Below are 13,748 nucleotides of genomic sequence, written 5' to 3' on the forward strand. Positions count from 1 at the left end.
TTTAGTGGCTCCACTTACTACAAAATCACTTTTTCATGGGATTTCTTAACAGAAATTCTACTCATGTCATGTTTTCTACTAACAACCTGACTGCTAGCCTACATTAGACAGAAGTCAGGGTTAGCTTGCTAGTTAATATGGTTAAATAACATCAGTTGACATTTTTCTGGTGACATTGGATCCCACGTCGATATCCTCACGAGTTGAGCCTTGAGACAGCCCCTCCCCTTTCAGCCAATCAAATACTAGCATGTCTAAATCGTCATCTTGGAGACGTAGTCTCCTGGGGGGGACATGGGAATGATCTTATATGACTTCATCCCAAACACAGTGCGAACGTTCACTAAAATATTCCTAGGAAGAATTCTGTCCTCCCAAAATAATGCATTTCACTTCTTATCGATATGCAAAAAAAGTCAGTGAGTGTGATCGGATGCACCGAGTTTGTTAGCCTGTCTCAAAGTTGTTGCCATGGTCACAGCTTGTCTAAGTTAAGTCAACATGTCTCCCTCCCCGACATTGAATCTGATCCCAGAACAAACACACACAGACATCCCAAGACAAATCCAGAACAGGCATTTTTAATCAGAAATAAAATGATACAAGGATTTCACAGAGGTGAGGAGATGTTTGAACATGTTCCCACCAGCACACTGACAAACAGTGTGCATCTACATTTGATTAAAAAAAGTCTAAGACACAGACCATACCATCATTTCAACTTATAAAACTGAGATTGCACCCTGTTATTTTACAAGCACCTCCATACGACACAGCGCTAATGAAAAAACCTGCTCGTCAAAAGTCAAATGAAATGGAGAAGCATGTGCATAAAAGACATCGAGCTCGAGTGCCTGGTTTTCTACAGCTAGTTATCAAAAACAGGAGGGGGGGTAGGGGGGGGTAGTGTTGTGGGGTCTGGGGAATGTAAGTCGAGGACGTGGGGAGGGGGGGGCAATTGGGATAAGGGCTCATGACAAACAGTCCAAAATGTGAACTAGGAGCGGGAACGAGAGCGAGAACGAGACTGGGAGCGGGATTTGGAGCGGGACTCTGACCGTGAGGCAGACCTGGAGTGGGAGCGGGCTTTGGCAGGTGAAGGGGAACGGGATTTGGATTTGGACTTGGATTTAGACCTGGCCCTGGATTTGGACTCAGCGGGGCTGCGGGAGCGAGAGCGAGAGCCCCTCTCTGGCTCGCCTCCCTCGTCGTCACTCTTTGGCTGCTCGCGGCCCTTTGAGCCGGACTTCCTGGAGCGATCCTTAATCCCTGATCTAGAACGAGACCTGGAGCGAGAGCGAGACCTGGACCTGGAGTCGTCCTTCTTGCCCTTCTTCCCTTCTTTCTTGATCTTTTTGCTCTTGGGGCTGCGGCTCCTGCTGCGGTCTTTGCTCTTCTGGGCGCCGTTGCTGCGCTCCTCCTCCTCCTTCTTGCTCTTGCCCTTGTTCTTCTTGCTACGAGATCGGCTGCGGGAGCGAGACGCCGCCCTGTGGGAAAAAACAACCAGGTGTTAGTTTCATTCCTCGTTTGATCAGCTACATTGTGACGAAGAAACAACCACTTCAGAAAACTTTGAAATCATTTCCACTACTACCATGGTGCAACTATAAATCACCTAAAGAAATTACAACTGTTGTTGATGAGAGAAAAGGACAACGTCCGAATTGATCAAGGATCAGATGAGCACCTGGACAACGTGTGTTTTCAGAGTGCTGGGACAAATTTAATTAAAAGAGAAGGTTAAACATCTGGTATTGGCCAGATGTGACCAATCCAAATTAAATCAATAACAATAAATATTTCTGAACTTAATAACTGTTTAATTAAAAACTCTTCACTTCAATCAACAAAAATCTGAATTCTTGTCACTTTCTGTGCCCAGCAATATTACTTATAAATACCAGGTTGTTGTGTCAGTGGGTTTAGCTGCAGCAGACTGAAGTTACACTCTGTTGACTTCAGTAGCTAAGAGCCTCATCTCATAATGGAGGGAATTTTAACAAAAACTTAGATGAATCAGTTGTTTTTAATTGGTTAATCCATCCATCCATCCATTTTCTGCTACTTATCCATTTCCAGGTGACGTTAACTTAATAATATCATCAGGAACTGTTATTTCTGCTGTGGAAGACTGAAGAAAATGTGATATAATAAATAATTTATTGTTCCTGCTGGTTTCCCACCATTCTTTGGTTGGTATGACTGTAAAAAACAGGTGTTGAATTACACTCCAAGTTGTTTTAAAATGATGTTAAAAAGTCTTAAATTTCACTGAATGCTGCAGGAACTCTGTAAATGCAGCTTCTTTATCAGTGTCACTATAAAGTTCAGTTACATTCACTCAGTCACAACAGGAAGGTGACTCAGGTTCAATCCCAGGCCTCGTGTTACATTATATAAACGGTTCCTCACAGCGAGACATGCAGGTTTTATATCTTGGGAAAAGAGCAGTGGTGTCAGATTGAAGATGACTGTTGGCAGAAATCCTGAGTTGAAATGTTAGAAGTGTTACCAGGGCAGAAAGAGATTTGGTGCGTGTCCAGTAATACAACAGACCCCTGATCATATTCTCCCGGTGGAGGTTGGTTTCTCACCTGGAGTGGGAGCGGCTGCGGCTGCTGCTCTCACTGCGGCTGCGGCTCTTGCGAGACCTGCGGCTCCTGGAGCGGGACCTGAGAAAAACAGAAAGTTTAGTATTTACAGCAACAACCAGTCAGATGGCTCAGCATCCGACTGCAAAGGTGAACACCACACACCAGGAAACCAGGTGTGACCGCAGTGAAGTCTCTCACCTGGAGCGGCTGCGACTGCGAGAATAAGAGCGGCGGCTGCGTCTGGCTCCAGGTCGATCCTCGATGAGCCGGATCTTTCTGCCGTTCACCTCTGTGCCGTCCAGCTTCTCCAGAGCTCTCTTCATGTCAGAGTAGAGCCTGAACTCAATCACCCCCTCGTTCCTCCGGCCTTTGTGGGTGTCAGCATAAGTCACCTCCCCTGCCTGTCTCATGTAGTCCTGCACAGACATGGACACATAAGACAAGAGATAAGATATTTCTTTATTAGTCCCACACTTAGTCACATACTGCAAAATTACAATATCATACTTAAAAAGATAAATAAGTGGTATTATTAGTAGTAAATGATGACACCAATTGTCATGTTACGCTAGGAAAAAAGAAATGAACCAAAATAATTTAGAACATGGAGAGTTGTAGCCCTCGTCATCAGAGCTCTGTGCTTTATTTTTACACATTAACTTGTTATTTTGTCTTTGTGTAGATTCTGTGTTTTTATTTTTTAGATTGTGAATATTTATCAGCATTCAGTTTATCTATTTCAATATTTCTTGTTTTGGAAATTCAACAGCAATTAAAAACAGCTCTGAATAATTGTGTCTGACACCATTAATGAAACTGGTCTGACTACATTTTTAGTTTCTTCAGAACTACACAGCAGGCATGAAACTAAACTTGAGTTACCAGCTAAACATTATTTATGTCAAAAACAAAAAAAAACATATAGCAGTTATGAGAAAAAAGCTTCTTACCTTCAAGTCCTGCCAGCTGCAGCGGCTAGAAAGATTCTCAACAATGAGCCGATAATCTGTCCTTATAGGTGGACCATATCTGTCTCTTCCCCAGCGCCCATATCCACCTTTCAAGGTAACAAGGAAAGAACAGGAGAAATGAGGACCAGAGAGAAACTGAGCTGATGCAGTTCAACTAAACTCCAAGCTACACGCTACGAAATATCTCAATATTCTCTTTGGGAAAAGGAAACAAAAAAAGGGGAAAGCAAAAGGTGAAAAAAAACTTACAAAAAGAAAAAACAAAATTCATTAAAACCTCTTTAAAAAAACAAAACAAAAAAAAAACCTAATTATTTATTTATTCCTACAAGCTGACAAGCTTTATTTAAAAGCCTAGACCTAAACAACACAATTTTAGCTTATTAAAATTTTGGTAAAAGTTCAATAGGCCTATTTTCTAAATAAGAAAAAACAACTCAAATTCAAAAACATAACTGATGGAGGAAGTACTTACGGTGAACTAAATCAAGTTTCTAAGCTATCCTATCTAAAAACATTTCACTGTTACAAAACATGTTCTGTTTTCAGGCACCTATAAGAGCTGAACCCACATCTGTTCCTAACCCCATGGCATCCTCACCACCCGGCCTGGGCCTAATGGGAAAAGCGGTCTTCATTCACAATGGCTCCCTTTTTTGGTCTGCCCAGGGGCCCAGAATGGTCAAACCACACTCTTGGAAAGGGGGGACACCATGGCCAGCAATAGGGGCAGGCAGTCAGCAAAGGACTCTTTCAATTAAAACATTGAGGTTCTTTGTTAAATCTTTACCTTTAAATTGACAGTCATTTTAAATAAAATAAAAAACGGAATAAGACATCAATAGATTACAAGATATTTGACAATCAGAGTTATTTTTACAATATTCAAATTAAGACAGTTATATTCCTTTCCATCACTAAGCCATTTCCCCATCACATATTCACATGTAGCTGCATTATAAGTTTGTCAATCCATCATAAGGAAACCCAAGATTTGTCAAGTCATTGGTGGCTCTGGTGCACACAAGTTTAATCATTAGTACTGATAGGGAAACCTCCTCCCTCACCTGGAGAGAGAACTGTTCAGTGAGTGCTGCTCGTACTCTGTTGGCTCAGCTATTAGCAAAACAATATGAAACAGATCGCTGCTCTGGAGTGACCTATCAGGAAACTGAGACACGCCTATATGTTAAACAGGCCGTCAAAAAAACCCGAAGCCGTGTTGAGACCAGAAGAATAACAGCAAATACTAATGAGATTAAGACTGGGGATGTGGATGGGTGTGTGCAGCTCAGAGACAATGGAAAACTGAAATGAAAACAACCAAGTGTCATTGAAAGATGTGCAAATTAACCTGGATGATTGACTTGAGTCTTCAGGGGTGCAGTTAGAGATACTAGAACAGCTGGACAAGACAGACATTAAATGTTATTTAATACTTATTTTCTACTTCATGGCACACTGTATAGTTATATAATAACATGACTAATTTTATGCCCTAGCTGTAGCCTGGATCCAGGCCTCTCAGTTACTGACCACTTATTTTTTTCATCAAATCGGCTGTTACCTATATCAGAATTTAAACATCAGCTGACATGGACACAGGTGTTGATATTTCTATAATAATTTAATGTTGATCAAAAAGGCATTACTCGATATACGAGACTGTCTTTAATCCAAATATCACACGTATACACCTATATAACAATAAAACCAGGATAAACTGCAACAACTACTAAATTCTTATATCTTTTCTTATATTTGAACATGTACAGAAGTGCCTTCTTCCATTTGTATGTTATTGTATATAGTATTTCTAATTTATCTTATTTGTTCTAGATTCAACTTCTATTCTTATTTTATTTTTGTTACATTTGTCCACTTGTGCTGTTGGGTCAATTTGAATTTCCTCTGCAGGGGATCAACATCATCAAGGTACATCTTATATTATTTTTTGGGTTAATCTTGTCCTGTATCAAAACATCCTTCAGCTCTAGGAACCGTCTACAGCACCAAATGTTTCTTCCGGACGATTCACCACAAACACCAGGATATAAATTGAATGCACATCAGCCACCAAGGACAAGCTTTAAAATTTTGCCCCTTTGAAATTTAGATCAATGATTCCCTGTAATGAATGAAATTCCTCAATGACATTAATTCAAGTGAAATAAAAACAGACACTCTTCTGGACACTTACTCCGTCCACCATAGCCTCCATCACGACGAGGTCCCTTGGTGTGTTCCACAATGACCCGTTCTCCACACAGCTCTTTGCCGTTCAGGTCATACACAGCGTCGTCTGCGTCACGGGGGTCATCGAACTCAACAAACCCATACCTGCAGAGGGGAGGAGGACGTGTTTTTTTTTTCACCTGGTGCAACAAAAGATTGTGATGATGTTCATAATCAAACACATAGTGCCGGTCAGAGGTTTATAAACCTCACACACATACTCATGTTGTCTACAACAATAGCCAATAGTCATAAAAATGTTGATGCATTGGCGACTGATACGGTGACAACTATAAAGATCTTATATACTCGTGACTTTGTTTGGAAGATGGAACATTACGCCTATTCAGACTGATTTTGTGTGGTGTGAGAATATTGTTAGTTCGATGATCAGATGAACAATTAATGTGGTAGTCATCAAAAATCTAATAATTTGAGTTACCAACCAAAAACCTTCTTTGTCTTCCATCATTTAAACTGAAACTCTTTGGTTTTGGTCTGCTGGTGATTCAAAGCAAGCTAACTGAATATGTTCAATTTGGGCTTCAATGGGTCTAACAGATTTCTGATATTTAAGAGGCCAAATGATTTATTGTCAAAGTAATCGAGCATTAGCTAAATTTTGACTAGACCTGCAACTGAAGATGATTACCAACTTCTCATTTCAGGCCGCTTCAAATGAATGCAGAAGTTAACATCAGACCGTTATAACAGGAAGGCTTTGCATGTAGCCATAACTCTCTTTTACAACAACACAAACATTAACAGTAGAAAGTACCTACAATCTTCAGTATTTACACATGTGACTTTGTTTGGAAGCTGGAACATTACATCTTATAATCACATTGATTTTGTGAGAAAATATAAATGTTAGAAAGCTGTTGTAAAGCTCAAGTGGCTTGTACAAACAGACACATGTAAAAAGCTAGTTTGATGATTGTACTAAAACAAGAGGATTAATTGAATAATTAATTTGGAGGTCATCAGAAATTGAATAATTTGAGTTATATTCAAGCCAAACAAAAAGTTCCAGTTTCTCTCCCTTGAGTAAATGTAGTTTTTCTTTGTCTTCCATCATTTCAACTGAAACTCTTTGGTTCTGGCCTGGTGGTAATTCAGAGCTCACTAACCGAACATATCCAGCTTAGGCTTTAAGAAGTCTTTCACAGATTTCTGATATTTCACAGACCAAACGATTAATCGAGGAAGTAATCATCAGACCACTCGATGTAAATAAAAAAAATACCAAATCCATTTTATTATCGACTTCTAACTGCAGGCCTCTAAATAAATGCAGAAGCTAACCGACAAACAGGTGTAACAGGAAGGCTGTGCACGTAGCTAACTGTTTAACTACAACAGACGCACGATAACAGTAAAAAGTACCAACAATCCACAGTCTTTACACATGGGTGTGGGTAAGCTTACATTTATTTAGATAACGGTTGGCTTGTAGTACACACAACCGCCTGTGACATTGCCACGTCTAACATTAGCCAACCATTGCTAACCGTGGTCGAGACAGGGCAAGAATCATACTAAAAGCCCGCTAACACCGACTTATAATTCAGAATAATATAGAGTTAGCGATCACGTATGTAAAACTGATACCTCGCCGCACATTAAATCACATTTTCGAAGGCTCTGGTTGGTTTATGTTGCAGTTAGCATGCTAGGCCCGCTGCAGTCAACAAGGCCCGGGCTGCATGTTGTGTTCACGGCGCGGCCCATGCGGACGTTAGCTTCAACAAGACTCGGATAAAGGGCTTCGACCTTACCCGTTCTTCAGGTCGACTTCCAGAATCTTCCCGTAGCCTTTGAAGAACCTCTCCACGTCCTTTTCTCTGGCTCTGTAGCTCAGCCTTCCGATATACACCCGCGACATCGTGTTAGCTTGTGTGCTAGCGAAGTGTGGACTCCGACCAAAACCAAGCGAGCACACAGGGGAGGCGCGAGGCTTCGGAGGGACATACACGCGCTCCTGTGATACAATAGGCCGCGACCACAGGGGGCGTGGCTTCTGTACACTATGATCCTGTGCCCTGAGTTTAGTCTCTCAGGCAGCAGCTCCCATTGTCTGTATCTGTCCTCCAGTCAGTGCTGAGATTATTTTAAAAATTATGTTAAAATTTCTTTTATAATGATCTTAAAAATGATTTTGATTGTTTTAATTAAGGAATATTAAATATTCACATATGAAGCTAAAACCTTTTCATTTTTGGCATTTTCTTTATTGAAAAAACTCTTAAACGATCAGTTGATGATCAAACTTTGCTTCTGTTTTCAGCTCTAAAACCCAAAGATGTTCAGTTTAATGTGCTGTGGAACCAAAAATAGCAAATACTGACAATCGAGAAGCTGGAATTGTCATATATTTTCTGAATAGTTGACTAATCGACTAACCGTTTAAGTTTTCAATATGTGGAGATCTTTAAATATTAAAACCTTCCCATCCCGCACTTTGCGACGCGTCCGTTTACGTATAAGCCGCGGTGGGCGGGGTTAACAACTGCTCAGCAGGGATCATTACAAACACACCATCTGCTCGCTCCCATGGCAGTTACTATTAACTTTCCAGGCGAACGCTTTCCCCACAAACGATGTCTGCCGCGGTTTGATGGCGGTTTGTTGGAGTGAGAAGACGCTGTTGTGGAAATGTGAAAGTTTAAATAACTTTTTCCTTCAATGGGTTGAAGTATGTGGAGTCGCTTTGGGAGGGAAATAACGGTGCACGTCGTTAGCTGACTGTTAGCTTCTCAGCAACAGGTTTACCGGGGGACCAGCTAGTTAATGGGCTCGGTCATGGAGCGCGCTTCTTTCTCTCAATATTCCTGGATCGACTTCATCTTCTCTGTGATCGGAGTCTGCACCTTCCTCGTAGACTGGGGCTCGGACATTTGGGTGGCCACCGAGTTTTACAGCCGCGGGGACTTCTTCTGGTTCGGGGTGCTGGTTGGCCTCATGGTCCTGTCCTCGGTCGTGGTCCAGATGTTCAGCTGGTTCTGGTTCAAGTACGACCGAGAGCTGCCGGGCTTCAGAGCTCAGACCGGATCAGGGACCGTGCTGTTCGGGGACCAAATGAAGCTCTCCTGCCTGTTACATGTGCTGCAGCTGGGCTTCCTCTGCAGGTAGCCCGGCCACTGATGAACCTCTGATATCAGCCAAAATAAATCCAGATTTAAAACAGATAATCAATCGATTTGTTGATTATTAACTTGTATTGTAGTTTAAACTCTTACGCTTTGATTCTACAGTGGTTTCTCAATATGTGGAAAGTGTTTCACCACCAAGTTGCATGAAAACAAGTGATGACCCAGTTTAACCTGGACCATGTTTTCTAAACACATCTCCAGGGTTGCAATAATGATTATTTCTTATTACCAATAATCAGCTGATTATGTTCTCTATGAATCACCAAGTTCATAAAATGTTAGTAAAGAGTGAAAAAGACTCATGATAATGTGATTTCTGATGTCTTTAAATGTCTTGTTTTGTTTGACAGAGTCAGAACTCAGAGATTTTCAGTTTCAGTCAAATGACACAAAGAGAACAGTTATGAAGCTTAAACTGTGATTTTTCTTTTTGGCATTTATTCTTTAAAAAAGTCCTATAATTATTATTATTAGTGATTATTTTTCTCTAGATGTTGTACATGGAATACCATTTTAAAACAATATGAAATATATAAATAAATGAGTAAATACAGCTATGAAATATATCCTGAAATAGAATTATTTATTCATTCATAAAGCTATGTACTTATTTATTGACTCACTTATATATTTTATTTACATTTATTTCTACATTTATTACCTAATTTATTTATTTCAGGATTTATTTTATAGCTGTATTTATTTATTTATTTAATATTGATTTAAAAAGGAATTCCATAGTTGCAGCTCTAAAGTCCAGGCATAAGTTTTATTACAGCTTCACTGCAGGGGAATTTCTCTCTCTCTACTTACTGATTAAAAACTGAATATTTGAACATTATCTCAGGCAAACAAGCAAATAATAACATTTGACAGGTGCTGTGATCATAAATAAACTTGTAGTGTGAGATCGAGTCCAGTCTCTCAGAAGAGAACTGAAAGTTTAAAATGCACAAATAATGAGTTATTGAGGTGTGAAAATATGAGAGGCATGAGTCAGTCACTTCATGCTTCACGCCAGTTGCTTCTTTTCTTTGTAAAGGGTGTTGTGTGTGTGTGTGTGTGTGTGTGTGTGTGTGTGTGTGTGTGTGTGTGTGTGTGTGTATGTCATGTAAGTCATGTAACAGCTGTTCTCTGACATTTATCCACTCAGGCACATCTCTGCCATTCGTCAAGGCTTCAGGGTGTGGTGGCGTAAAGAGAAAGGCTCTGAGTACGCCGTGTACCTGACACATGACCTGAGCATGCTCAGACTCATCGAGACGTTCTGCGAGAGCGCCCCTCAGCTCACTCTCATGATCTATGTCATGCTGCGCACCAACAAGGCCCAGACTGTTCAGTGTGAGTTCCTCCTCTCTTCAGTTACTTCCTCCACACCACAGAAACCAGAGAGTGTTGTCCGTGTGACTCACAGGTAGCTACAGGTTTAAGTCACGCTATCAGGGTGACTGGAAGTGGTGACATCCAGCCACAGTCGTGTGGTGTGTTCACTTCTTCTTGTTGCTTCACTGATGTTAACTTCTGTTTTTACAGTTGTGAGCGTCGTTGCGTCGACCACCTCCATCGCCTGGATGGTGGTGGACTACCACCGCTCCCTGCGCTCCTTCCTCCCGGACAAAGCCAAGCAGGGCTGGGGTTCCTCTCTGATCTACTTCCTGTGGAACCTGCTGCTAATCTCTCCCCGTGTGGCGGCCGTCGCCCTGTTCGCCTCTGTCCTGCGAGGGTACGTCGCCGCCCACTTCCTGCTGCTGTGGTTTGTCTTTGTGTTATGGGCGTGGCGACAGAGGACTTGCTTCATGGACAGCATGGGGGGGGAGTGGCTCTACCGGGCCACGGTGGGGCTCATCTGGTACTTCAGCTGGTTTAATGTGGCGGAGGGTCGGACCAGGGGGAGGAGCCTGATCTACCATTCCTTCATCGCCACTGATGGACTGATCCTGCTGGTGACCTGGTGGTTCTACAGAGACCCGGTCCAGACCGAGTCCTACGCCGTCACTCTCATCATCACTCTACCTCTCTCCTACCTCGTGGGCCTGCTCTTCAAAGCCCTCTACTACTGCTGCTTTCACCCCAAACTGTGGAGGCCCCTGGCGAGGGACCCGGGACTGCCCGACGATCTGCCCGACGCAGAAGTGTCCATCAGAGACTTTTCCCTTCCAGAGCGCGCCCTGTCCTCCCAGCTCCTCAACAAACGCATGGCCCGCCACGCTACTCACTTTTACTCAGAGCAGAGCGTCATCACACAGACTGACAACACCAGACTGTGACGTCTGTGTCTCGCAGCCAGCTGTGTTCTGCTGATACATGTTAGTGTGTGGTGGTGATGGAGTTCTGTCCGTCTCCGTCAGTCCAACTCTATAGCCTGTTCTACGGTGGCCCAAGAGGTCAAACGCGCTGCAGCGGCCTGAAACACGAGCTGCAAATTCAGAAATGCTGCAGATTCAAAAACACATGAAACTCAAGAACAGAAACAAGCTGCAGGAAGTTAAAACAAAACAAAACAAACACGCTGCAAAAACAGAAACCATGCAACAACAAGAAAACATGAACCTCCAAAACTAATGCAACAGAAAAGACGCTGAATGTCCAGACAACACTACGTCAGAGCTCCAGGCCTCCAGGGGGAGCTCTCAGTGAAACACACATAGACTGGATGTAAGCTAACGCTAACGCTAACACTTACTACGTTTTCTGTTGCTCTTCTATAATATAAAAAAGAACACAAACTTTTTTATGTCGCCTCTTCTTCTCTCCCATCATCCTCTCTTGTTTGGTCTAAGGTCAAAGGTCAAAGGTCTGGCCTCTCTGGTCGAAGCTCAAAGTGTTCCCTCCCCCTAGAGGCCTGGAGCACCTGTCTTGTTGTCTGGATATGCAGTGTTTTAATTCCTCCGACAGTCAGAGCAGCTCGCTCTGATGGACACGATATGTCAGTAACATCTTGAAGGAACTTTGTCAAATATGTCACAAACATTCGAGGACTCAAGGAGGAACTGATTAGACTTAGGTGGTCAAAGGTCAAGGTCACGGTGACCTCTTCTAGTTTGTCTTTTAATCTGCATATCTGTGTTTCTGAATTTGCGGCTCGTTTCTCCTGGAAGAGTTTTGAGCCTCGTCAGCCACCGTACTGTTTCATCAGATGCTCAGTGGACTGTGAACCAACATACAGGCTCCAACCCACTGGAAACAAGGAGCAGGTGATATGGACGAAATCCTTTTCACAGTGTATGTAAGGTTACATGTATATATAATATACATATATTACAATCAAGTAAACTCCTGGACAATCAGTTAAAACCTGTTGAAATAACCAGACAGGAGTTTTTGTTTTTACCTGACAAATCCAGGTGTTTCATCACATTGATGCAAACACTATAAAAAAAATATTGCCATAAAGCAGTTCTGCACAGACTCGACCTGAATACACAGAAATATTAAAGGGAACGTTTCCAAAAAATCTCTGTTTACAAATCAACATGATCGCACAGTAACACTGTAATATTTCTCTATTCTGGTGTAAACTGAGGGAATCTGATAAGCTAATTTTCTACTGAAATGTTTAATTTAATAGATTTTCTAAAGTAAATGTATTTTACTGTCTCTCAGTTTTTACATGTTCGAACATGGGAGTAAAAACCCTTTTTTTCACACTTACCTTATTGCCAAAGGTTTGTTGTTGTTGTTGTGTGAACACCTTGTTGCACAGAATCCAAGAAAATAAACAAACATTTTTGATCAACAATAAATAAAAATGAGTAAATAAAACAAACAGATATTTGATGAGGGGTTCCCATGACAACAAGTGCTATTTAAATGTGTGTGTTGTGTTACAGCTGCTACTGAACCTTTGAATGTAGATTTGACCATAAGCTTCACTTTTATAATTTTCTGTTTTCTGTTATTTTATTTTCTTAACAGCTGTTTTACACCATGTGAAAGGTCACTAGTTGTTACCGTGACGATATTTACTGTGTAAAACAAGTTCAGGTCAGATGCTGATGATTTACATGTTGACTAACAACAGGTCGGCACATATTTAACCAGTGATGACATCACTCTAGTAAACCTGGTGTTACTGTCGCTCACTCATCCACTGTTTGTTTACATGTCACATGTGGCTCAATGTGGTGAGTGACACTGTGCCACACTTTATTCTACATGGAGCAAGTTTGAGTTAAAGTGATAGTTGTGGTTATTAGACGTGGGGGTGTGAGGTGGTCATGTACAGTGAGGACTAGTTAACGCTGTGTTACCGATCTGTGGTGTTGTAGATTGAGATCAGTGCGCTGCCAGTTAGGAGAGGCAGCAGGGAACACGGTAAACTAGCAATATACATCAAATATATATATATATTATGTATTTAATATATAATATTTACTATTATATACATAAATAAATATAAAGCTTCATTTAAACAGATGTTGGATTGTTTCAGTGGGCGTCTTTTAGGCCCCGCCCACAGCAGCTGCTAGTGTACCTGTGCTCCTGCTGCTCCTCTAAACTGAATCTACTGCAGGTAACACTCTGACCACTTCACACAACCCCACGTCAGTCACCCTCAGCTGTCACTTTAAATCTCCTTAGACGTCCCAGAGGTTTATTCAAGTTGACGTTGTTGTTGTTTTATGTTTTATTGTCACATTTCAAACCTCATTCATTCACTTCAATGATGTTCACACAAAGTGTTGAAAATCCACATTTTTGCTTGAGACTGTTCTGAAACGAAAGTTAAACTCACTGCTGGTTGTAATGTGTAATTATTATTAAAGTGGTGACAACATGAAGTTCTTGTTCTGACT

At 41.6% G+C, this 13,748-nt stretch overlaps 2 protein-coding genes across 3 annotated transcripts; one reads left to right on the top strand and one right to left on the bottom strand.

Annotated features, from left to right (window-relative positions):
- Window positions 1–565: 565 nt before the first annotated feature.
- On the bottom strand, window positions 566–7,760 carry srsf4 (serine and arginine rich splicing factor 4). Of its 2 annotated transcripts, XM_056399175.1 has the most exons (6): window positions 7,579–7,760; window positions 5,766–5,905; window positions 3,545–3,651; window positions 2,793–3,010; window positions 2,595–2,672; window positions 566–1,487 (listed from the first exon to the last, which is right to left on the bottom strand). In XM_056399175.1, exons 1-6 carry the CDS (start codon window positions 7,683–7,685, stop codon window positions 998–1,000), a joined length of 1,140 nt encoding a protein of 379 aa, XP_056255150.1. In that variant the 5' UTR covers window positions 7,686–7,760; the 3' UTR covers window positions 566–997. The 2 variants fall into 2 exon arrangements, with proteins under 2 accessions (XP_056255150.1, XP_056255151.1); XM_056399176.1 differs by lacking the exons at window positions 5,766–5,905; window positions 7,579–7,760 and adding an exon at window positions 4,119–5,759.
- A 442-nt stretch (window positions 7,761–8,202) lies between these two features.
- xkr8.3 (XK related 8, tandem duplicate 3) lies at window positions 8,203–13,733 on the top strand. The gene is made up of 3 exons (XM_056399174.1): window positions 8,203–8,928; window positions 10,106–10,293; window positions 10,486–13,733. Exons 1-3 carry the CDS (start codon window positions 8,591–8,593, stop codon window positions 11,217–11,219), a joined length of 1,260 nt encoding a protein of 419 aa, XP_056255149.1. The 5' UTR covers window positions 8,203–8,590; the 3' UTR covers window positions 11,220–13,733.
- The last annotated feature ends 15 nt before the right edge of the window (window positions 13,734–13,748 follow it).

Source organism: Seriola aureovittata, chromosome 16, assembly GCF_021018895.1.
Source record: "Seriola aureovittata isolate HTS-2021-v1 ecotype China chromosome 16, ASM2101889v1, whole genome shotgun sequence".
Classification (NCBI taxonomy): domain Eukaryota; kingdom Metazoa; phylum Chordata; class Actinopteri; order Carangiformes; family Carangidae; genus Seriola; species Seriola aureovittata.

What these genes read in the sequence shown, in the direction of transcription:
- srsf4 (XM_056399175.1), bottom strand. Translation starts at nt 7,685, where the DNA reads ATGTCGCGGGTGTATATCGGAAGGCTGAGCTACAGAGCCAGAGAAAAG. An exon ending in GAAGTCGACCTGAAGAACGG is followed by an intron (nt 5,906 to 7,578) that starts GTAAGGTCGAAG and finishes TCCCCTCTGCAG; the next exon opens with GTATGGGTTTGTTGAGTTCG. An exon ending in CGCAGTCGCAGCCGCTCCAG is followed by an intron (nt 2,673 to 2,792) that starts GTGAGAGACTTC and finishes TGTTTTTCTCAG; the next exon opens with GTCCCGCTCCAGGAGCCGCA.
- xkr8.3 (XM_056399174.1), top strand. Translation starts at nt 8,591, where the DNA reads ATGGGCTCGGTCATGGAGCGCGCTTCTTTCTCTCAATATTCCTGGATC. An exon ending in CAGCTGGGCTTCCTCTGCAG is followed by an intron (nt 8,929 to 10,105) that starts GTAGCCCGGCCA and finishes TTATCCACTCAG; the next exon opens with GCACATCTCTGCCATTCGTC. An exon ending in CAAGGCCCAGACTGTTCAGT is followed by an intron (nt 10,294 to 10,485) that starts GTGAGTTCCTCC and finishes CTGTTTTTACAG; the next exon opens with TTGTGAGCGTCGTTGCGTCG.